This window comes from Lithobates pipiens, unplaced genomic scaffold (assembly GCF_037356315.1).
Source record: "Lithobates pipiens isolate NorthernLeopardFrog02 unplaced genomic scaffold, aLitPip1_a1.2 Scaffold_25, whole genome shotgun sequence".
NCBI lineage: Eukaryota > Metazoa > Chordata > Amphibia > Anura > Ranidae > Lithobates > Lithobates pipiens.
Window position 1 is genome coordinate 39,528,671 of NW_027507787.1, and position 24,139 is coordinate 39,552,809.

Genomic DNA, 24,139 nt, shown 5'->3' on the forward strand with positions numbered 1-24,139 from the left:
ACGAAAACGAAATTCCGAAACGAAATATTTTACTCTGCACATGTCTAGTATGCAGACCAAAAAAGTTGTAAGTAGTCTTTATCGGTCTACTTGTTCAATGTTAGTGATTCAAAATATTAAACCAGGCACAGGCAACTAGCATTACCAAGAGAACTCAGCAATGGTAACCTGTGTGACTACATTCTTTTAACTTGAATTTTCTTCTCCGATTATGGATTATATAATAAAACAATGATTAGGTATACCAGGAAAAGTATCTGTATAGCGGAAAGTAAAGACAGCCATGCGTGGAACAAAATTTGGCCAAATTCAGCAGGGACCGGCTGAGATTCTATTAGTGTATGGGCAGGCTGATTGCACTTAGGTACAAACAGCCGGTCACATTTTTTTACATTCGATTACGGCTAAACACGCTAGCAGTAATCGTGATCTGCTGGCCCGGAATGCTCCCCGCACCCCTTGCCAGCAGAACACAAAAGCGCTGTGGTAGGCATTTCCCCATCAACACAAACTGTGACGATGGAGGAATCAAGTGATTTTCTTGCGATTTTCTTTCCTTCCATCCGTGGTGGAAGGAAAGAAAATCTAGTCATCTATGGGCTGCTTTAAATTTAACAACCAACACAATTAATTCCGAAGCCCAGAAACTCAGCAGTGACTTTATTAGAAATTTCCAGGTTGTTACATCATTTTTAAATGCCTCAGGTATATCTAAGTGTACTTTTACCCCGGAAGAAATATTTATGTATGTATGTATGTATAGCTAGCTTTACAGAACTAGTTAAAGGATACGCAGGCTTATATTGTGCATATAAATGGTGTGCGAATCATCTTAAACAAAATATAGCGAAAACTACAGAGTATAAATGAAGCAGCCAGCATTTGTGGACTGTAACACAGTAAAAGAGTCTCATCTTTTTTTCTATTGTTCAGTTGCAATCTATCAGGGTGTGTGAAAGAAGACAAACTGATAAGAAACCAACCTTTGTAGCCAAACTTTTCATAGTTAATGCCAATTTCTGGGATCATGGAGAGGTCAGATTGGTTTCCACTTTGTACAAACATACTATGCGGCCGGTTCCTCCTCATAGGAAAATGCTTCTTAGTCTCCTGGTACGGGCTGAGCAAAATATTCGCTGCTCCACAGGAGCAGTGCTGTCCAAAGTACTCCTACACCAAGGAGAGAGGAGGCATGTGAGCTGTTACATCTCAGTTCTTCCAGTCAGGGTTATGATATCATGCTCACATTGCTAGCATTCCTAAACTAAGCCCCTTCTAATGGAATTCCTCGATCTTCTACATCACCAATTTCTTTATTCTCTTCTGGGAAGGCAGGCAACCTTGATTGATGATTTGACAGTGTGTATATGTTACCATACATTTATGAAGCTGAGGTATGTTTATGTGGAAGGTTATCTGGATTCTAGGCAATCTGCTCTTTACCTCCTGCCAGTAATCTAAGCATTTAATGTGATAAATAATAGATACACGCATTCTAGGCTTTCCACAGTGGCAGGTAAATAGGAAGGTTGGCAGTGTATGGGGGCAAATGCTTTCAAGGCCACTGGTGTAATTGCCCCCCAGGAACATTGCTAATAAATTAAGGTTTCCTGCATTGCTGTACATACCCCCTATCCATTCCGACCCTGCGTAATACTAACTACCTGCAGTACCGGGAAAAATGGCATTGTTCCAGCACGGCTTTTCAGCCAGTCAAGGATGGTGAACATAAATGCTTGAAGTTATATAACTGATTACTACCTACTACTATGTTCTTACCTACAGTAAACAGTTACTGAAGTTCACAGCAGCCATGCCTACACTGGGCATAACCCATATATATATATATATATATTATTATTTATTTATTTATTTATTTATATAGCATATGACAAGATGCTTTTCAATTTCTAAGGGGGTTAAACACATTATGAGGACAAAAGGGATTAAAAAGTGTTGCTTATCCTGAACCAACCTACTTAAAGCTTGAAATATGTTACACGGTGCTTAAAATGAAATGTATTGATAATTGCTGCTGAAAAGTAATCTGTCACAAAGAAAAGTATTTGTGTAAAAAACCTTAATGGGGGGCTTGGGTTAACAGGGGGCTTTTGCCCCACAGGCCAGTACTATTAGTATTCATTGGGTAGGAAAAGAGATATTATTCAGATCTCAGTCACTGTGGGATCTGCAGTCAGTGACAAACACATGGTAGTTTTATAGCTACCTGCTCCCCTTTCAAACTTGTGATCACAGGACCTGACATATGGAAGACTTCTAGCACCATTTTTTTTTTTTGTGGCTCTAAGATATCAAATGACTACATTCCGGTAGCTTCAAAGAAAGCTGATGCTGGAAGAGGTGAAAACGTTTGGTGAAATAAACCCTTTAAGAACACCCCCCTTTTCGCAAGACCTCCCAACCACCGCAGCACAAGGACACTTCCTGCATTGTCTACTTTCTTTAGCCCACAAAAATCTGTCCCTACCACTAAAGAGCTGGTTGGTCATTGTGTGGCATCCAGGCCAAAGGTTCCCAATCCTCCCCTAAAATGATTTTTGCCACTTTGCGCCTTCTGGACTGAATTTCTAGGCTAGTCAAGGGAAATCTGCTGTATTCAGCTTTACTGTGCATGTCGTCACTTATCTGAAATCTCTGCTAGACTTCTCATACAGATATTTTGCTTTGTGGCAGGTTCCCTTTGGTTAATCCAACAAATGTATTCTTAATTATTGCTAAATAACTATTTTTCATTTGCTGGCTAAGTAAATATTAAGCTAACAATAAAACATAATAGGACAGTGCACTGGAGAGCCTGACACTTTCAATTTCGTAATTAACTTTCATAGTGAACTTGGTATTCATGGTTCTCTTACCTCTTTCATTTGTTTCATTCTATCTTCCTTTTGCAACACAAAGATTTGTTTTTGCAGCTTTAAATTATGCTCCTGAAGCTGGCCAATTTTTTCTATAAGCTGGCAAATATGCTCCAAGTATCCAAGTCCTGAGCCGAGTGCCTTTGAGGCTCCCTGGTTTACCTGTATAAAAAGTAATATTTGATTAAATTCTCCCAAAAAAAAAACTACAAAAATCCTATTTAGAAGAAAATCTATTTTTCTCTTTGTTAAAAAAAAAAAAAAGCCTTTAGCACACTACTGAAAATGACAAAGAGGTGTTTCTGAAAGTTAAAAGGAAGGATCACAGCATTTAACCAGATAAAACGTGTTACAAGGTTACATCAACAAAAGATGTGTAATGATGCATGGCACAGCCGATCTAATGATAGAGTGCTTGAAATAGGCGAGGTTCACCTTTGCGTTGAAGGGTCAAACACACTACTTGTTGTCACCTTTGACCTACACACTGCAATTTCCAGCTAGGAGGATATTGCTAGGGAATGCCTAGTCATTTTATCTGTAGTCTAAGTCCATCATTTCTATGGAAATGTTCCCAGCAATAGAGATAACCTGGGATGTGGGTAACTGGTTTATCCTACTTTAAGTGAATCTGTCAACAGGAATTAACTCTGCCAGTCAAGTAGATGCATTAAAGGAATTGTAAAGGCAAACTTTTTTTATCTTAATGCATTCTACACATTGAGATAAAAAATATTCTGTGTGTAGCAGGCCCCATCAGTACCCCCCCAACACTTACCCTGAGAGCCTTTCCTGTCCAGTGATGTCCACGATTCATCTTGAGCATCCTAGAATCTACTCCTGATTGGCTGCAGCACAGCTGCAGTGCCATTGGCTTCCACGGCTGTCAATCAAAGTCAATTAGCCAATCAGGGGAGAGGGGGCGGGGCCGAACAGCAGCTGTTTGTCTGAATGGGCACACAGGGCTGCAGCTTGGTTCGGGTACCCCCACAGCAAGCTGCTGGTCTATGGGGGTACTCGTCAGGAGGGAGGGGTCAGGAGAAGCAAAGAGGGACCTTGAGTAGAGGAGGATCTGGGCTGCTCTGTGCAAAACCAATAATAAAGGTTTCTGTATGGCTTGTGGATACCACTGGCCAATCAGACAAGTTCAAGGGCAGACAATCATTTTTGTTATGTATTGATTGATATCTCTGTAAAGAGAATCACCTTTAAGTGTTACTAAAGCCACAACAGTAAAATCAGTATATGCAGTAAAGCATGCTTGTTATACTCACTGTGGAACCTCAACGGCTTAATCCTCCACATTGTGTAAAAAGGCTGCTTGACCCTGTTTTATTTGATCCTCCCCTACACTCCCCAAACCATCTCATGAGTCATGATTGAACAGACCCTTGGGGGCAAGCTGCACATGCTTGGTTTGATGTGTATTACTAGAGGTTTTTTTTGTCTTGGGAGAGTGCATGTGATAAGCACAGGGCCAATCAACAATGTCCAGACAGAGGGTAAGGGGTCCTGCAGCCTCATAGGACAATCAGGGGAGAACTGCTGATGAGAAAAGGTATTTAGCAGTTTATATTTACTAAAACTATAGCATTCCATGTTCTGTGTACTGTGGGAGACCAGATATAGTGAATGCAGGGTCCTGGCTTTAGTAACACTTTAGAGATGTATTGAGGTTCGCAATGTGCTAGTTTCCACGTTTGTCCACCACAGGAAATTTGTGCGTGCAATTTTAAATAATGCTTTTTACCAAAGAACCTATTACAACACTTTGGTAATGTGCTTTGTTTTTATTGTTCTTATAGAATGCATAGCATTTCTGCAGAGCTCCACACCCTACACCAGAAATTACACAGCTTTTTTTTTCTACAAAAGGCATACTAGTTCTTTCCTTGCTGCCAATGTCATCACTTTATAAAAATAACCAGGCTGATTTGTGGAAACAAGCTTTGCTCATTCTCTTTACACTCTTCATCTCCTTCTACAAAAGCAGGAAGTGAACTCAAAGCTTTCCCATAACAAGCACAGTATTAGGGAAATGCCAAACCAATGACTTTCCGTTCTGTCCATTATGAGTGGACCAGGGAGAAGATCAAATGTTCAGCAACAATATCACCCAGGGCACCCGATGACTGCACAGGATTTACACAAATTCTTCACCTGGGTGAAGTTACACAAGTTCCGTTCTGGATTATTTAGAATGTATAAAATAATGTTCTAAATATGTTGCGAGGTGGAAATATTTTCTTCCATAATTGGCAAGCTCTGGACAATAGGGTTTTTCACAGGGTTTACAGAGGTCACCCTTTTATAGTATTAATGCGTCTATATAGGACATGCAATGATAGGTACACTTTATGTAGATGCTGATTTTCGATGTAGTATGGCTTTGGTTAGGCCTATATATATATATATATATATATATATATATATATATATATATATATAAAGAAAATCGCGCTGGAAACAAACCTAACAATTGTGGCTGCAACTCAAAGTGAAACACACACAAAACAACAATGGATAAAAAGTAAGCTGTGCTCTTAAAGTGACATATTAACTAATTAAGTGAACACGAAACAAAAAAAGGAAAAACAAGAAGTGATTGAAAATGTTAAAGAAGTCCCAAACAGTGAAACAACTTATGTAGAGTCTTCCAATATCTATTGAAGATTCTGATGGTTCCTTCAATGAAGGACGAACCAGCCACCACAGGTTCAGAGAAAATCTTGTGACTTTATAATAAGAACACAGTGAATCCATCACCACGCAAAGTACACGCTTACCAGCTGCACAAGTTTAAGCACTTGGGGCTAATACCTGGCCAGGGCCTTTTTCTCCTAAGACTGCAGATGTTTGGTCTGGTCAGATGACATAATAAGCCGTTTTGGTCAGGAACGTAATTGATGGTAATTGGTGGTACAGCCTATGGGCCCATGCGTGGTTCAAGTAGCGATGAGGCGATGGCAGCTCAAAAAGAATGAGCAGGGAAAACTGCCATGGTATAACATGGTGACATCAGCACGTCGTTCCTCCCGATGCATTTCATCACTAATCAGACGTCGTGCTGGGGCACAATGTCAGATTAGTGAAGAAACACGCATTTGAAGGAAAAGGTCCTGGCTGGGTATTAGCCACAAGTGCTTAAACTTGTGCAGCTGGTAAGCGTGCACTTTGCGTGGTGGTGGATTGACTGTATTCATATTATAAAGTCACAAGATTTTCATTGAACCTGTGGTTGCTGGTTCGTCCTTCATTGAAGGTACCATCAGAATCTTCAATAGATATTGGAAGACTCTACATAAGATTTTCACTGAACCTGTGGTTGCTGGTTCGACCTTCACTGAAGGAACCATCAGAATCTTCAATAGATATTACATAAGTCACATGTTTCACTGTTTGGGACTTCCTTAACATTTTCAATCACTTTTTATTTTTATATATATCAGGCAGCATGGTTTGAATGGTAGCAATATGGAAAAAGAACTAAGAATAGAAGAATAGCTTTATTGTTTTTACCTTGTTAGATATAATATTAAAGTGTTTTTTAGCTTTCAACATAAAAGTAGAAATCCTTCTAAATGGGGAATAATTGTTTAGCAGTTCCCCAATATAATGCAGCACTTAAGCACTTAGATGTGCTGCAGCTCCCAGCAGGCATTATCTTTCTATGGAGGAGAAGACCAACACTTCAACCACCTTGCAAATTGATTAGTTCCAGTGCATTGTGAACTTTGTAGGAATGAATGCTAAGCAAACCCTTGTCTTGAATTACCCTATTCAACCAATGTCCTTAGCGTAAACCAAATCTATGTTCACTATCCCATAGTGCTTTGTTTAAGGTCCAACTCCAGGCATAGAGATTTTGAGATGAGAAGTTCTGAAGTGTAAATGAATGTTACTTATGCTCAGGTGTAATACACTGCGAGTTCACGGCACTGTACTTTAAAATCAATAAGTTTCTTTATACTAGCTCCCACGACATTTTAAGGCCACTCTGAATATAATAGCCTATCCACTTTGTAAGGGAATATGCCCCAGAGTTTAGTGAATGTGGTGAAGTTTTACTATGCAAAAAATAAAAAAAATCTGAAAGTTTGACCAATATGTATCTACTTGGATCGATATGAGGACTGACCACTCCAAAGGTCTATTGACAAATATCATATGGACTGAACTTGGGGTCCATCCCTCTCAGTGTCTACCCTACTCCCTTCCCTACCCTTGTTTATCCTCTTCTGCTCCATCTGTCTACAAATCTTCTCTCTGCTCTGTTTCTCTTTTCCATTCAGCTCCTCACTAGACCCTATTACACAGGATATTTGAATATTTATCCCCATACTCATACACAGATTTATCCTATGACTCAAAGAATCAATATACAGCATGGGTACCCTTCGGACCCCACACATCCTATTAACTTGGTTGTTGAAGTATCTTCCCAGTGATTGTGTATACTTTGACTGGCCAATTCCTGTACTGAAAATGTTCAATAACCTTTACTATTTAAAAAAAGAAAACTTACCTAAATCTCTGTGCCTGGAGTTTTGTTGTAAAAATACTGCATTTTGCAGCACATTGCATCAAAATTTTTAAACCAATCAATTTAATTCCTATCCTGTTTACTGTGTAATGTAGAGGCAGCTAGTGATCAAACCCAGTATTACCAGTTCTCCAGCTCTGAAGGCACCACATTCTATAAAACAAAAACATCAGTGCCCAAACCAGACAATGCTGCTAACCTACTGTCTGATATCAAATTAAGGTTTCATATCATTGTGGACTGGTAACATTTAATGGGCATCAATTCATTGCCAAAATAAAAGATTTTATAGGATCTGCAAGCCACTATCCTTGGGCCATATTAAAGTGTTACTAAAACCCAGGACACTGCATTTACTATATCTGGTCTCCCACAGTACGTAGAACATGGAAATGCAATTATTTTAGTAAATATAAACAGCTAAATACCTTTTTTCATCAGCAATTAGAGCAGTCTTGTCAGTGTCTGGTTAAAGCTTGTAGAAGGAGTTTTCATTCTCCCACGATTGTCCTATCAGGATGCAGGACCCCTGACTCTTTGTCTGGACAATGCTGATTGGCCCTGTGCTGATCATATGCACTGTCCCAAGGAAACAAACAAAACTCTCTAGCAATACACACCAAACTGAGCATGTGCAGACTGTCCCCTTGCTCTGTAAATATCAGGATTTATATTGGAGTCAGTGGAAGAAGGAGATGATCAGGGGAGACAGGATCAAACAGCCTTTTTACACAATGCAGAGGATTAACCCCTTAGGTTCCACAGTGAGTATAACAAGCATGCTTTACTGCATATACAGACTGATTTTATTCCCCATACACACGGCCAGACATTCCGAACACAAAATCCGTCTGATTTTTTTGACGGATTTTTGGCCAAACTTGTCTTGCATACACACGGTCGCCTCAAGTTGTCGGAAAATCCAATCGTTCGGAACGAGGTGACGTCAAACATGTACGTCGGGAGTATAAATGGGCCAATAGCCAATAGCTTTCATCTCTTAGTTTATTCTGAGCATGCGTGGTACTTTGTCCGTCGGAATTGTCTACACACGATCGGAATTTAAATGATTGGATTTTGTAGTCGGAAAATTTTAGACCCTGCTCTCAAACTTTGTGCATCAAAAAATCTAACGGAAAAAGCCTGATAGAGCCCACACACGATCGGATTTTCCAACAACATAATCCGATCGGACTTTTCCATTGGAATTTCAGACTGTGTGTATGGGGCTTTACTCTTGTGGGTTTAGTAACACTTTAAAGCGGAGGTCCACCCTAAAATGGACCTCCGCTCATCGGAATCCCCCCCCCCCTCCGGCGCCACAATCGGCACCTTTCAGGGGGGAGGGGGGTGCAGTTACCTGGATAATCCAGGTAACTGCACCCACTTCCGGGCTAGCTCTCTGCGGAACGGGGCGTACGTTACGCCCCCGTTCCGCAAGCGCCCGCCCCCTTCAGCAAGTGCCCCGCTGCCTGCTGGGAAACACACAGCTCCCAGAGGCAGCGGGGACCGTCCGGATTGCGCCGCGCGGCTCGCGCATGCGCAGTAGGGAACCGGGAAATGAAGCCGAAAGGCTCCATTTCCTGATTCCCATACCCAAGATGGCGGCGGGACCCGGCAGCCGAGCGAGCGATCGGCTTCGGGTGCCGACATCGCGGGCGCGCTGGACAGGTAAGTGTCACTATTTAAAAGTCAGCAGCTGCAGTATTTGTAGCTGCTGGCTTTTAAAAAAAAAAAAAAAAAACGCGGAGTCCCGGTGGACTCCCGCTTTAAGGTTCTCATAGAAATTATTCATTATCTGCAATTGTGAACAGTTGGTCAATAGCTGAGCTTGCTAAACATATAGAAGAACTTGTAGCCCAGTAGCACCCAGGCAATACATATTTGTAGGGTACACGTGTGTATGTGTATTAAGTATAAAATAATAAAATTATTGGTTACCTTATAATTTCCTTGTTTGATTATGGCCCTGTATCCATGTGCATGTTAGCTAATTACATCATTACTATGCTTCTAACTATGGGAAGCACTTCATATTTCCAGAAACAACATAAACACACATAAGGTGAACATATAAACTCCCATACTAAGCCCTGGACTCCAGTTTGCATCGCTTTGTGTTTGTGAATATCATCCCCGCCCACCACAGTTATAATACATGGCTTCACAGGTCAACACCTTATCTAAACAGTGGTATGCTAGCCTACACATGTCTTTTTTTCCACAGGGAATTAAACCTTTTATGCCGTTGCTGCTACTATTATGTCTTTTTGTGGACATGCAGCTGGCAGCACAGCTGTATGTTTTGCCCCAGGTCAATAAATAAGGGATCCTTTTGATGTGAATGGAGGGGTGTCATAATCATCTAGACATGAGGAATGGACTAGGAACTTTACAAAGTGTTAATTTATTTCTTTTCGGTCTGCCTGACAGTGTCATCCCCTCAGCTACATTAAACATTAAGTTAGCAAAGCCATTACATCGCTCATTCACTGCCAGGTATCTCTATGTTCCCTCCTATGCTTATCTAAGCAGAAAATGATGATAGAATTGAGAGGTTAGGCCTCTGCACTATTTCATTGTTGCTGTAGTGCTGAAGCAGCAACATGTACTGATAAATTATTACCTAACATACAGAGAAGTGTATCTTTTATTCTAGATTTGACTAATTATTGGCAGGGACATGCACATACCCAGTGAAGGCATGATATACAGACAGGGAATTACATGCAATGTCGTACTATATAATGCTGTTTTAATAAGCACAATGCTTAGCATTGTCTGCAAAATGTACTCTTTAAAATATTAATACTACAAGTCATATTCAAAGGAATTGTTAAATTCCATTATTTCAGGGGCTGATTATTTACATATTATTTGTGATTCAGTGCCCTTTCTGGCCAACAGTATTTTATTTATTTATTTATTTATTACAGGTACTTATATAGCGCCATCAATTTACGCAGGGCTTTACACATATATTGTGCATTTACATCAGTTCCTGCCCTCAAGGAGCTTACAATCTAAGTTCCCTAACTCACTGTAGCGGTCTCTCTGACTTCCAAGGGCCTGATGGTGACCCCCCCCCCAGAGCCAGGGACAACTGACATTCCTCCTCAGGGTGCAGGTTACCAGGCATAGTGGGTGTGTGCAGGGTGGAAAGATTGTTCGCCATTCACTTCATTCGTAAAAATTAACAAAGAGATTTTATTATCTCTTAACAGGAATGGTGGGAGAGGGGGACAGGACACCATTAGGCAAATGCAATAGCAACCAGGCAAACTCCGCAGACAAAAATAGAACTAGGCAGACAGCAATACAGAAAAATGGTCTTTAAGCTGAATGCAGCAATCTGCATCTTTAGCAACTGCTGTCTCCTATAGCAACAAACTTCTCTCACAGTTATCCCACTGTAGATCTTCCAGCTTAACTCAGAGTATCCCACTATAGATCCTCAAGCTTAGCTCGCCATCTCTCACTAGACTTCTTGGACAGTCAGCTACCTGCTGGATCCCTCGAGTTTCACCCATAGCTAACCGGTGTACTTATCTTCAAGCTTTACTCACAGCTACCCGCTGTATTTCTAGATGAGTCTCCACTGAAGCTTTCCCACTTGTTTCACCGTTCTCCAGCTAGTGAAGCGTCTGCTCTGGTACTCCTTCAGAACTTCATCCCTTCCAAACTTACCTCTGGTAAGAGGAGTGGTCGTCCCTTCGGCAACTGCTTCTCCTTTACCTCTGACAAAAAACAGGCTCCACTCGGGCTGAGCCTCCAACACACGCGGTTCTGTCCCAGGCTTCAGACTTAACCTTTGCTGCTCCTCCTTTGCAGAACCCTGAACTACTGGATAGGCCTCACATAGACCTAGCAATAGGACTCCCAGATATTCCTCAGGCTTCAGGCCTAGCAGCCAGGAGCTGTTTGACATTCATCCACTCCGGCCCTAGCCACCCAGGACTAGGGTGCTACATTACATTTATACATACAAATACTAGGGACAATTTAGACAGGAGCCAATTAACCTGCCAACATGTCTTTGGAGTGTGGGAGGAAACCAGGGGACCCCTGAGGAAACCCATGCAGGTCCAGGGAGAACATGCAAATTCTAGGCAGGTAGTAGCGTAACTGTGATTTGAACCACCTACCCTAGTGCTGCTAGGCAGAAGGGTCAATACAATTTCCTCTTGAGGCTGATGGCACATGGTGTATTTCAAGCATCAATTACCCCCCTTTTTGCTACAATACTTTGCTGCTAGGAAAACCATAATGATTTCCTGTAGGATCGTTAGCAGCGAATTTTTTAAAGCAATTTGCTGCTGAAGTGCTCAGTTATTGAGATTCATCTGCGTTTCAGCTCACCAGCAATAATGCTAGTAACAATCACTCCTAATGATTTTCTATGAAGTGTGAAGTGAAGTGCAATCATTATGCTAAGCTACAAATTGGTGAAGGAAAGTGTTTTGTAGCAGAGCACAACCCAATGCTGTAGGAAATCATCAGTAGTGATTTCATCCGCTGTTAATAAAAATATACTCATGTGCAAACCAATAACTATCAATGGTGAGTAGCTGCCAACATGAAATATGTTGCCACACAGTGATAAATAAAAATAGCTAAATGTGGCGCTCTCTCAGTGATCAAAGTACTAATGCTATATAAATCATCAAATGAAATGGTAACCAAATAAATAATTCATCAATGGCAAAAATAATAAAGTTCTAAGTGCAAATGATCCTCAATCCAGAAATTATTCATACATAAGTGTAAACATTCACAATGCAAAGTAATGATATATAATCAAATATAATGGTGCAATAATAATCAATAAATTAATAAATAAATACAAAATACTTAAAGTGCAATAATAACTTGTGACAAAAAGTTCAAAAAGTGTTCGGCGCAGTCAATCTTCAGTGCACAGGAATAGGTCATAGACAGTGTCAAATATCACAGTGCAAACCAATATATCAGATTCCTAAATAGTGCACTGAAGATTGACTGCACCAAGCACTTTTTGGACTTTTTGTCACAAGTTATTATTGTACTTTAAGTATATTATTTATGAATTTATTGATTATTATTGCACTATTATATTTGATTATATATCATTACTTTGCACTGTGAATGTTTACACTTGTTTATGAGTGTTGCTTTTTTTCCTCCTGGTCATGTGGCCACCGCTCCCAATGCCATCACAAACAGTGCAGGATCAGCGGCCACTGTTGACCCCACATTGTACATGATGGTGTTGAGATTCCACCCACATTCCAGGCCTGGAACAAGGAAGATTGCGGGAGCTTAGAATATGATAAGATAAAACAAACAGTAATTCAGAAATATATGGGGGTACACACCCTGATGACTTTTTTTTAATAGCCAATTAGAGATCCGCTTTGGACACATTGATAAATCTATTTACATTAAGGCTGGGTTCACATATGAGCATGCAGTGGCTCACAGCAGGAGTCCAGAGCGTCCTTGTTCACTGTTTCAGGTCTGATTTCAGCCCGAATTTTTGACTGAATTCGGACCTAAAACAGACCAAAAGATGCACAGAGCTCCTGTGCAAATTGCACCGGAGCCGCTGCAGAGATATGTGAACAGGCTCCATAGAGAGCCGGTCACAATCTCCTGCTGTGCGAACTGCCTTTTTCCAATTCGCACTTGTGTGAACCCAGCCTAAAGACTAACTCTAACCAGTCTGTGATCCCATAGGAGAGATTTCCCCTCATTTAATGTCAGGGCAGGAAGTGATGGAAAGTTTTTCTTCAGTGGGTACGCAGACTGCAACTAATTTTTTTTTGCAGTAAAGTGGTGAAGAGTTATCACCTCCTGCAGGTTATGTCTTCCCAAGCCAGTGCCATCTGTTTCCCTCTTTTCTTGTCCATATGTCACATATATCTATAAGATTGTAGTTACCCCTTAAGAACAAACACTATCCTTTACTAAGTCAAAGATTATAGGACATAGGCTCTTCCTTTCTTGTGTACATGCAGACAGGATATCCTCTGGCTGTCATGCAGACTGTGTTTGGGAACATTTCCTTTTATCGCAGTATATCTTCTAATCCTTAGCATCACTACCACATAAAAGATCACTTTTCCAGGTGCAATATAGTTCAAGAGCATACCTGTAGTTGTGTTTATAATACTCCTGTAACACAACCTATGTAGACTTGTGTTTGTGGTTTGGAAACAGTGCTGGGGCACAAGTCACCAGAGAAGGACCTTGCACCCAGAGCTTATGGTACACATTGCAATGTAAGATTCTTCATTCAGGCTTAGAATAACCCCTATTTGTGTTAGCTAGGCTAAAGCTAGCCAGACACTGATCGATTTCCATCTGGATTGTTTAGTAAATGACCCTCACATGCGATATCTCTTGACTGAAAAATCAAAAGAGCCAGGAAGAAAATTATTGGCCAAACAGTATCGTTATTGGTTGAACTAGATGGTCTTGTGTCTTTTTACAACCAGTCTAACTTTGTAACTATGTAAGTACCTGCAACCAATCAGATGCAACCGTTGTTAGGGTATTTTGACAGCTGACAGGGCCTGCTGTCAAAACACAATAGTGGGAATATAGTGGGAGAAATCAGTTAGTGTATGGCCAGCTCAGGTTTTCTCAACACATCCATGATAGATCAATTAAATCCTTAAATAACTCCAGTTTTTGGCGTTCATAGCAGACATAGTAGTTCAAAAGACAGTTGACAGAGTGCCAGATTCTTCACTCCCCTGTTGACTTTTCTTTAACAGGCTTGGCAAGTTGTATGGAATTTGCACTGTGGTCTTTTGTAGGTATTATATTTTTCAGTTTCGTTGAACCATGAAGTAAAAAGACAGCCAATACAGAATTTTAAACAATACAAATTACCTGAATGCCACAACATGAATGGAATTGTTTGTCATTGTTCTAGAATATATTTATGAAAATGTCAGGTGCTTTCCATCTTGAAATGTTTCTTAGAAGCCAAAAACTTCAGCGCTATGTGTTTAATACAACATAAAAAATGTGCACATGTACACACTACTAGAAATAATGGGCTGCCCCATGCGTGACACACGTTTCCGTCTGAGAAACAGCCGATACACGCAGTGTGAACAAGATTTTAGGGTGTTTTGGTATGTCAAAAGTTTATTGATTTCATTGGACGGTCTTAATTTAATGCATATTAATTTGTGCAATAATGTGCATTAATGCACATGCATTTACACAATGCATGAATGTAAATGAGATCCTAATCTGGGACATAGGTCTAAAAAACAGCTAAAATATAAGTAGACTTGTGTCCACACTGCTGTATATATGAGAAGTACCAACTCTTGGAGACACTGTCACTGTCTCAGTCTCAACATTCTCCCCAGGATCCCCGATCACACCTATAGCCATTAGTCTTTGGAAGGCGGATGTAGAGAAAGGAGCTTATGTAGAAATGAGGAGAAAGGCAAAATGAAATGTATATAAAGCTCCATATTGAGAAATGAGGTACAAACAGGCAAAAATAAAATGGTCATTGCTGGCATGTTCCATCAAGAGATAGGCTGTCTCTTGAAAAAGTCATTAAAAAACAAAAATGTTTTGAGAATACGATGTTGGATTTATTATTGCTTGTTTGTTGATTATTGCTCAACAAAGAGCTTTTTATACATTTACGTTTGCCAGTTATTCTTGTCTCTACGCAAGCTCCTTTTTCTACATACATCTTCCAAAGAATGGCTGCACAGTTATCTACAGTTTATGGTATATACTTAGAACACATGTCACATATTTTTTTGTTGTCTGTGCTCCCATTAGGGGGATTCGCGCTCTCTATTTGTTTTGTTTACCATTATCATTGAAAGTGAAAGAAAATTGCAAAGTTTGGGTTTTTACCAGAATAGTAATAGAAGGCAAATATTTCAATGGGGACATTAGTTCTGGCAACCCTGGTGACAACCAGGGATTTTCTCATTTAGGAGCAATTCTCTTCCACTTCCTGTTTTGGCTAAGGGACAGAAAGTGATGGAACTCTACCCAATGGGACACAGATGGCAGAAAAACCTGACCAGGGTTAAACTCCCCCCTCACACTACTCAAAATGAGCAAAAAAAGTTTGCATTTAGTTCTACTTTAACTTAAGTACGTGTTTATCAGTAGTTCACTTTTTTGTTCAGATGGGTTTTGACAAAGTTCTGCACAAAGGAGCTTAAAAAAATGTTTACCAGTGTATTGTATAGCTGCTTGTGATATTTGGATAGTTTTTTGGTGTTTATTCCTTTGTGCACGTTCCATTGCTAGCACGAGGATTGGTGTGTATATTTAAAATGTTTCCTGTCAATATTCTCCAGTAGCCAGTGGACATAAAATACATCATTCACTGCAAAAGTTTATTTACTGTCAATTTGCTGAAGGCCCAAGTTCGTACTCTGTATTATCTACCCTTTGTTTCACATACAATTCTATCTGCGCCTGTTTTAGTAATGTATCTATGCTTTGTTTCCCTTAACTAACAAACATGACGTAACAATGATAAATTTACCACGATTCCCCCTTGGTTTGTGTAGAACCCCAATTCCCTGCGGAAGGCACAAAGCATTGTTTAAGTTGGATTTCTTTCCATAACATCCTAGTAGTCAGGAATAAAAGGCACTGCTGGGAACAACATCACAGCAGGATTATCCCCTTCTTGTTTCTGGCTTCCTCTAAGATGAGGTTCAGGATATGCTCAAAGACCTGATGTTCTTACAGCCTTAGTACTGGATTATCTGGCCGAATAAAGAGGAAGTCACAACAGATTGTAAATTGAACATACTATGTTTCAGTCTGAATCTCACCTGTTTATCTCAGAGCAATGTGAAATAAGTAAATGGGTAGTGTATTAAAAATTAAAAGGTGCAAGATATTCCATGGATGATAACTTTTACCCTGTTTTTGCGCTAATAAAGATTTCATATGTGGTTATGAAGAAATGTGCTGGTTTTTCTACATTTTTTAAACGGAAACAATCGAGTACTGTCCTAGATACTTTTTTTAAATTTGCACTAATATCCAATTTTTTTAGGATAAGCTTTTGGGGTGTGCCCCCTTCTTCTCTACATTTTTTAAGACATTGATAATGAGAATCAAGCTTTTACTCATACATAGGCTGAAGACAAAAGACTGACAAGCCTGCCATTTTCCATAAGATTAGGTATAGCACAGTAAAAACCTTCTTAGGGGGCATGGTTCACCCTCCCTGGTCTGGTTTGTTTGTGTAATGTAGGTGCACTTGAAAGAGGTGGTCCCAGTCATGGTTCACTTGTGGTCCAGTACAGTTCCAATCACTGTGAGTGGACACCATGTCTGAATACAGAACTAGATAGATCACTATATAGAGTACAGAAGCAGGGATCCCTTTGGTCTAGTTGGCAGAGGTGATGATGTAAGTATTCCCAGGAACACTGGACTATAGTATAGTGTGAATGTGAACCAGTGAATTGGGAGAGGGGACAGTCAAACTCGGGCATGGTTTTGTTCATCCATGCCCAGTGTGAGTGCACTCTTAGAGCAGAAGGTATTTACATGTCCCATTCCATCACATACCCCAAAAAGAAAATGATTCCTTATTGCAGGACAGTAGGCGGGGCATGAAAATTGTTAATGCACCATCATCCAGATGCACATCCAGAAAAGCTGATGTATAGTGCAAATATAGTCTCATATTATGGAGACATTTATTTCAAACCTGGCTCTATAATATTATACTATATTTGCACCATGACCCAGTGTTTCTGGATGTGCATCTGGATGATGGGGCATAAAGGAATGATTTGGCTTCATCCACTGTCCTGAAATGAGGAATAATCCTATATACCTCTAGTTTTAAGGAGGGTTTACTGTTCTACAAACTGAGTAATTAAAGCCATGTATGGTTATACTGTCTCGTAAAGTTAGTTAGGTATAGTAGGAGTAAAAAGCACACACATACAGTATATGTTCAAAACTGGAAAGAGAAAAATGTTTATCTTTTCTAAGGCAAGTACACGGAGTCTCACAGAGAGTGAGCGGTAGTGGGACATTCTGTAAGAGCACTTCTGATAGTTAGAAAAAGCAGAAGAACCTAATACTGCCCCTCTCATGGTCAAATAATTGCTCAGATGTTGTACTCAAAATTGGTTATATGGCCTGCAATAATTACAAGCCATATATAGAGTATCCCTTTTTATAGAGTAAAAATTATATTTCCCCTTGTGCTCCTGTCCTGTTGATCAGTCAGTTTTGTGTCAGCCTACTCCTAGGTTTCCCCTAGAAGATGGAAAAGTAGAAATCTGCAGGAGATCACTGAATTCAGGAGATAAGAAGATGCAGTTCACAGAACTTTCAGTACATGGGGCAGGATTGGGCATTAATTGGGGTGAACATAATTTAACATTCTTTACTTGTATACCTCACTCCACCAATAAGGCCTCCAACAAGCTTTAACACAGACATGACTATAAGCCTAAACAGCAACAAAAGTACTGTACAAGAACATGGGTAATGTAAGGTGATTCAAGCTTATTTTATAATGAATTGCTATATGTTTTCATGGTTACGATTTTTAAAAACTCAAAACATGAATTCTGAATTTCATTCTATAAAGTATTGTCATTGTTTACAATGAGGTTTTGTGGTCTACCTAGTCTATCTTGAAACATAATGTGTTCATGCACGTTTAATATAATTCTGCAATAGATTTTTTTCCCTTTCATGCTGCTGGAATAACAATGTGCTTGCTATTTCCTACACAGGAAATGATGGGGTTTGAGAGAATACGAGTTACACGAAAAGATATAAAAATAAAAACTTAGTGTTGAATAAGTAAGCACTGTCCATGCCTTTGTGTCTAGATAGCCAGCTGGTAACCCCAGGCACAGTTTCACCATCTGCATTTTAAAGGATGAGTAATTAAACCTTGGGAAAATTGTTATAAACGACATTTTAGGCAGCCACTTAAAGCTGAATTTTAAAGTAGAAGTGTGGGATTGTAAAAAACATACATACTTACCTACCTGATTCAGCATCGGTTCGATGCTACAGCTGTTTCCTGCCGCCTCTAAGCCTGAGAACTGACTGATCACGTGTTGGAAAATCAAAGGGTATTGACTGTACAGTTTCATTCCTCTTAAAAAGTACAGTTCAAAAATATTTTCCCATGAAAACATTGGTTGAACTAGATGGACTTGTGTCTTTTTTCAACCAGACTAACTATGTACGGTAACTATGAAAAGGAAAACATTTTCTATTCAAAATGAAGTTCTTTGTACTTAGGCTAAACAGATGCATCTTCACAGAAATATTATCTTGCCTGCAGCAGTGACATATTTTTTATCCTCCCTACTACAAGCATACAGTCTGCATCGAAATCCAGGCAATACAAACAGCATGGGTCCCACCAACAGTATTTCTCTGCTGATGCAAGTTCCTGAGTCTGTGCCAACTGCTCACACATGTTCTACTCCTCTAACTTATACCCTGTGTGCACAAAGGTAAACGCAAGCAACTGTATATGCTTGCACTAATAAGCATCTAGAACAAGCTTTCTCAACAAAATGTCTGTGGAACTCTAGAGTTTTGTCAGAGGTTGCTAGTGGTTCTTTGAGCTGTAGTTTATTTACGTCCAACCCATCTGATCGGGCTTGAATAGTTGCATGTCCAAAGGCACTTGGCAGAGCCAGTGGAATGACACCAATGATCTTTTTAACTGTCTGTAAGAGGGGCATTCTTCCCATTAACAACCAGCATAAAGGGAGGAATTCTTCTCACTTACCACCTATGTAAGAGAGGAATTCTCCCCCTGACCACCAATGTAAAGAGGCATTCTTCATGCTGACCACTTATGTAAGGAAGGCATCCAAGGGTTCCTGTGGAGTATAAAGTTTGGCAAAGGTTCATCTAGAACACACTTAAACATTTTTGTTTTGGATAAAGTGAGGTACGGTTAGACTTTCTTGTGGTTTTATAGGTGTCCTCATTTCAATCGTTTTTCCAGGGTTCATGTACAGCAGTGTTCTTTTCATACCTGTGTTACCAGTGTACTCAAGAAGATGAGTACAGTTAATCTGTGGTTGAACAGTGCTCAGCCAGCCTACACAGAAAATACTGGTCAGCATACACAGGCTTTTAGAGTGAATGTCCTCACCTCCGCAACATCTCCAGAATATGCCCCTTTTTAACAAATGACACCACAAAGCTTTTTATTCACTCCCTGGTTATCTCTTGCCTTCACTACTGCAACTCTCTCCTCTTTGGATTACCTTTACATAGGAATGCTGCTGCCAGACTCATCCACCTTACCAACCATTCAGTGTCTAGTATGCCTCTCTGCCAATCCCTCCACTGGCTTCCGCTCACCCAACGAATAAGATTCAAAGTACTAACAACAACTTATAAAGTTATCCACAACTTTGCCGCCAGCTACATCACTAACCTGGTCTCAAAATATCAACCAAACCGCTCTCTTGGGTGCTCCCAAGACCCCCTGCTCTCTAATTCACTTGTCACCACTTCCCATGCTCGCCTCCAGGATTTCTCCCGAGCTTCTTCCATCCTTTGGTGCTCCCTACCCAAATCTGTCCAACTATCTCCTAATCTATCCAACTTTAGACGATCCCTGAAAACCCTTCTCTTTAAAGACGCCTATCCTGCTTCTAACACACTGTGTTTTTCCATCAGCTCATCCCTCACAGTTATTACCTTTTGTATCAATTTAGCCTCCCTCCTAGATTGTAAGCTCTAACAAGCAGGGCCCTCTGAATCCTCTTGTACCATATTGTATTGTAACTATAATGTCAGCCTTAATTTTGTATTGTGCTGCACAAACTGTTGCCGCTATTTAAATCCTGTATGGTATTAATAATAAAAACATCAAATGGAAGATGTTGAGAGTTCCTCTGTTGGCCACTCAACATTTTGAATGATTGCAAAGACAACTCTGCAATTTCACAGCACAATTCATCGTTCTGTTGAGGTAGATATATTTATTTGATGAATAAAAAACAAAACTGTTTGGTAAAACAACTAGATTACACAGACAGATTATTGCTTGCCTGTCTGATTTATTGTATGCATGTCTAATCGCCTAGGATCAAGCATAACGGGCATGGCACAGAACAAGTTACATGTTTTATTTTTCAACTGTCGTGAAGGATTACTTACGTAAAATAAAATGATAATTTTTTCAATGCATCACGGGTATTTTACCATGTCCCTGGAACGTATGTCACCTTAGAAATCTGCACATGTAGGGTCAGTATTACACAGAGGTTATCATCTGATCTACTATGAGTAAACTCAGAGAGTCACAGAGTAAACATATCATCCAATCCTTTAATACCGTTTAATTTCTTCAGTGATGTTTACTGTGTTCTCATGAGATTAATGTCATCTGAAAATAAATGTTTAACCAAATACAATAACTCCTGTCACAATTTACTTTTTTTCTTCTACAGATAAATTACAAGATTGCTTTAAAGGCTCAGCGACGGTACAGTTTGAACATTAAACAAGTGTTTGTCTGTCAGCATTTATTTCTCCAAACCTGAGCTTCTGAAGTATGGAAGCAAAAGGGGCTGGGCGGGCGCCAAACTGTTCCTAAAGCCCCATTCAACAATAATGTTTGTACTGACTTGAAACTTAAATTATTTACACATTGTTGAACCTGAGTTGAAAAAGTAGATTGATGTTTATTCAGAATAAAACAATGTAGGCACAAAGGTAATCAATTGACGCAGCAACGCATTCCCCATATATTTCAGTTATGCCATTTTTAAACCTTTACAGTGGTTTGTTTAAATATTACTAGCCAAATGTTCTTTGTGTATTGTGTCATATTGGTCTGTTCCATGTGACCTCCAATGGCCACTAATTAGGGACTGCTTAGAAAGGTGGAATGCTTTTGAGTTCTTAAATAGGAATGTATGGATTGAGGTACAATGCCCGATCTAGCCTAATGACGGAAGTCACTGCATTTACAAACCTACAATGTACATGACTCCAAAAGCTTTTTCTTGAAACATAATCCTTCCTGTTAAGATTAGGCACAGAGAAGCTCTAATTTGCTAATTTGTCATCTTCCTTCTTTAGACCTTATGCTTTAAGTGTGTGTATAGTCTAAACCTTTTTTTCCTAGTTTTGTGTAAAGTAGTGAAGGATTATAACCCCTATTAAGTTTGTATTGCTTCTGTGTTGTCACTGTAGAGAATAACGCTTAAAGCGGTTGTAAATGCTAAAAGTTTTTTTACCTTCAGTGTGCAGCTCCCCCTTCAGCCCTTCTAATATTTACCTAAGTCGGATCCTGATCCAGTGATGTGCATGAGAGCCGAGGCTCTGACGGGTCTCTCTCTTTTCATTGGATGAGATACAGCAGCAGGAGTCATTGGCTCCCACTGCTGTTAGTCGCAGCCAGTGATGCGGGAGCAGGGGGCAGGAACTAAGCTATTGTAACCAGTAGAATGTGGCAGAACGCTGTGCAGGGGGCAGGGGCTAAGCTCTGTGGACATAGAGAGCTTGCTCAGGAGCAAGCACACATAAGTGCCCCCCAAGCAGGCAGCACTCGGTAAGGGGGAGGGGCCCAGATTGCTGGCAGCGGACTCGAGTGGAGGAGGATCAGAGCTGCTATGTGCATAACCATTGCACATTGCAGGTAAGTATGACATGTTTGTTGTTGTTATTTAAATTTTTAAAAAAGACTAAAGCTGGATTTCAATCCATGTAAGGACGCTGTGGTTGTCTACCAATCAACTTCTGTTCAACTACCCTGTCGGTTTTCACTGCTCGATCAGTGCTAGAATGCAATGCTAGTCAGTGTATTGTGACAGTGGGGAGGTCTTAGTCTTACCACTGTCAGAATATAATAGCATAGCGGGGAGGATTGGATGTGGATGGGGGAATCAAATACATTTTTTTAATTCAATAGGCTGGTCAAGCAAAAAAATAAAAATAATCTATGTATGGCTTAACTACCTAATAAAATGTATATTAAATGTTTATTCAGCAAATTATTTTACACAGAGCAGCTTACTTTTTGTTTTTTACACAGATATCCCATTTATCAAGAGCAGTCCATGTTAGCTAAGGCCAGTCCATAATAGCTCACAGAGAGCTCAGTCCTAATGCCAGCCTTGCCAAATTGTAAGTCCAGGCCCAGGATGAGTATATTACGTAGGGCACTATGCCAACTTCATGATACTAAATCACTTTGTTTCTCTGAGCCAAAAAATTCAGGTTTACTTTACCAGTGGAGTAAGCTCCATAAAACACAGCGTTCTGCCACATTCTACTGGTTACAATAACTACAGTTATCCGAGAAGCTCAAATATTTTCTTTTGTCAAAAAGACATGGTTTGTCAGATGTCCAGAATGCACTTATTCAACAGGCCTAGCTGCCAATGATTAACTATTATCAACCTCTGTAGTGTTAGTTTGCCTCTTCGTACTGGGAAAAGGTTTCTTCTACCTTTCAGGACTGTACACAGATGCTCCTAGGTGAAATTGCTTTGTTAAAATCTTTCTTTACCACTCAGACCACACTAAAAGGCATTACGTGTGCCATGCTTGTTATGCTATGTAACCACTATTGTTAAATCACACTGCTGGCTGACTGTAATCATTAGAGGGGAAAGAGAGGTGCTTATTTCAACAACCTGCTAATTTGAAGGCAAGGTTTTACTGTACAAGACATTGAAAGACTCAGACAGCTGGCTAGAGATCCAAGCACTGGTTGATCAAAGAAATCTTTTGATTAGTCAGCAGCATTGTTTCCTTGATAGATATGGTGCTTATTACAGCAAACAGTCTAATACGATACTATCCTAAACCTGTAACTCATCTACCAGATATATAGAAAGCACAAGGGCTGCCAGTGGTACATTATCATTGTTTCTTAATCTTTACAGTGTCATAAAGAGATGGAACATATAATGACAGCGTGATGACCTATATTTTATCAAATAATGCCATTAATAAGTTCTGGTGCTGGGTGGCCAAAATAAAACAGAGATTACAGGAGGATATTTTACCTTGGGTGCCTCTGTTAAGCACATTATTTTGTGTTGTGTTGAGTACAGTATGGCCTTGCCCCAGCATTGTTAAAGCAAGAGTAGTTAAAACAGCAACATAAGCAACCAGTACAAGGGACATTACTTACCTTGTGTGTGTGTGATGTGTCCCTTGTGCTGCCTTCTGGTTTAGTTGAAATCTTCATACCACCCAACCCCTGCTGCCATAATCTTCCGGTGCAGCAGAGGTTAATAGACCCAAGGCAGCTATGACAGGCACTCATCAAGAGTGCCTGACTAAGCCTGCCCCTTTCACCCAGCTCCTCCATTCACAGAAGCTGTACTATGCTACTTACTAATAAAAACCTTTGTAAAAGAAAAGTGTCCCTCCCCATCTGTTCAGGTGACAACCATACATTTTGGATTTCCTCTGACTTTCTGTAAGAGTGTCTAAAACAATGAAATTATGTTTTGGCCCTAGATACACTTTAAGTTTGTATTCCTGAATATGAAATGACTTGGGGAAAAAAATTTAATTGTGCAGTATATGCAATTATCTGTCCCAGCAGAATCAAAGAGATCAGCAGCACCAACACCTAGACCTCATAGCAAAATCTAACAAAGGTCCAACCACTTATCACTCAAGTCAAGCAGCTGCAATTGCTGCATAGATACTTTATGATACACACTTTTCCACACCTGTACAGTCTAAGAAGTGATCT

At 40.0% G+C, this 24,139-nt stretch overlaps 1 protein-coding gene across 2 annotated transcripts in view; it reads right to left on the reverse strand.

Annotated features, from left to right (window-relative positions):
- The window catches only part of LOC143930218 (uncharacterized), an 82,842-nt gene that overhangs the window by 23,614 nt on the left and 35,089 nt on the right, over window positions 1-24,139 (reverse strand). For both annotated transcript variants that reach the window (XM_077454292.1, XM_077454291.1), the window contains exons 3-4: window positions 2,877-3,038; window positions 984-1,170 (exon numbers count right to left, since the gene is read on the reverse strand). In XM_077454292.1, coding sequence (XP_077310418.1) covers window positions 984-1,170; window positions 2,877-3,038 — 349 coding nt within the window. The remainder of the gene's footprint in view (window positions 1-983; window positions 1,171-2,876; window positions 3,039-24,139) is intronic.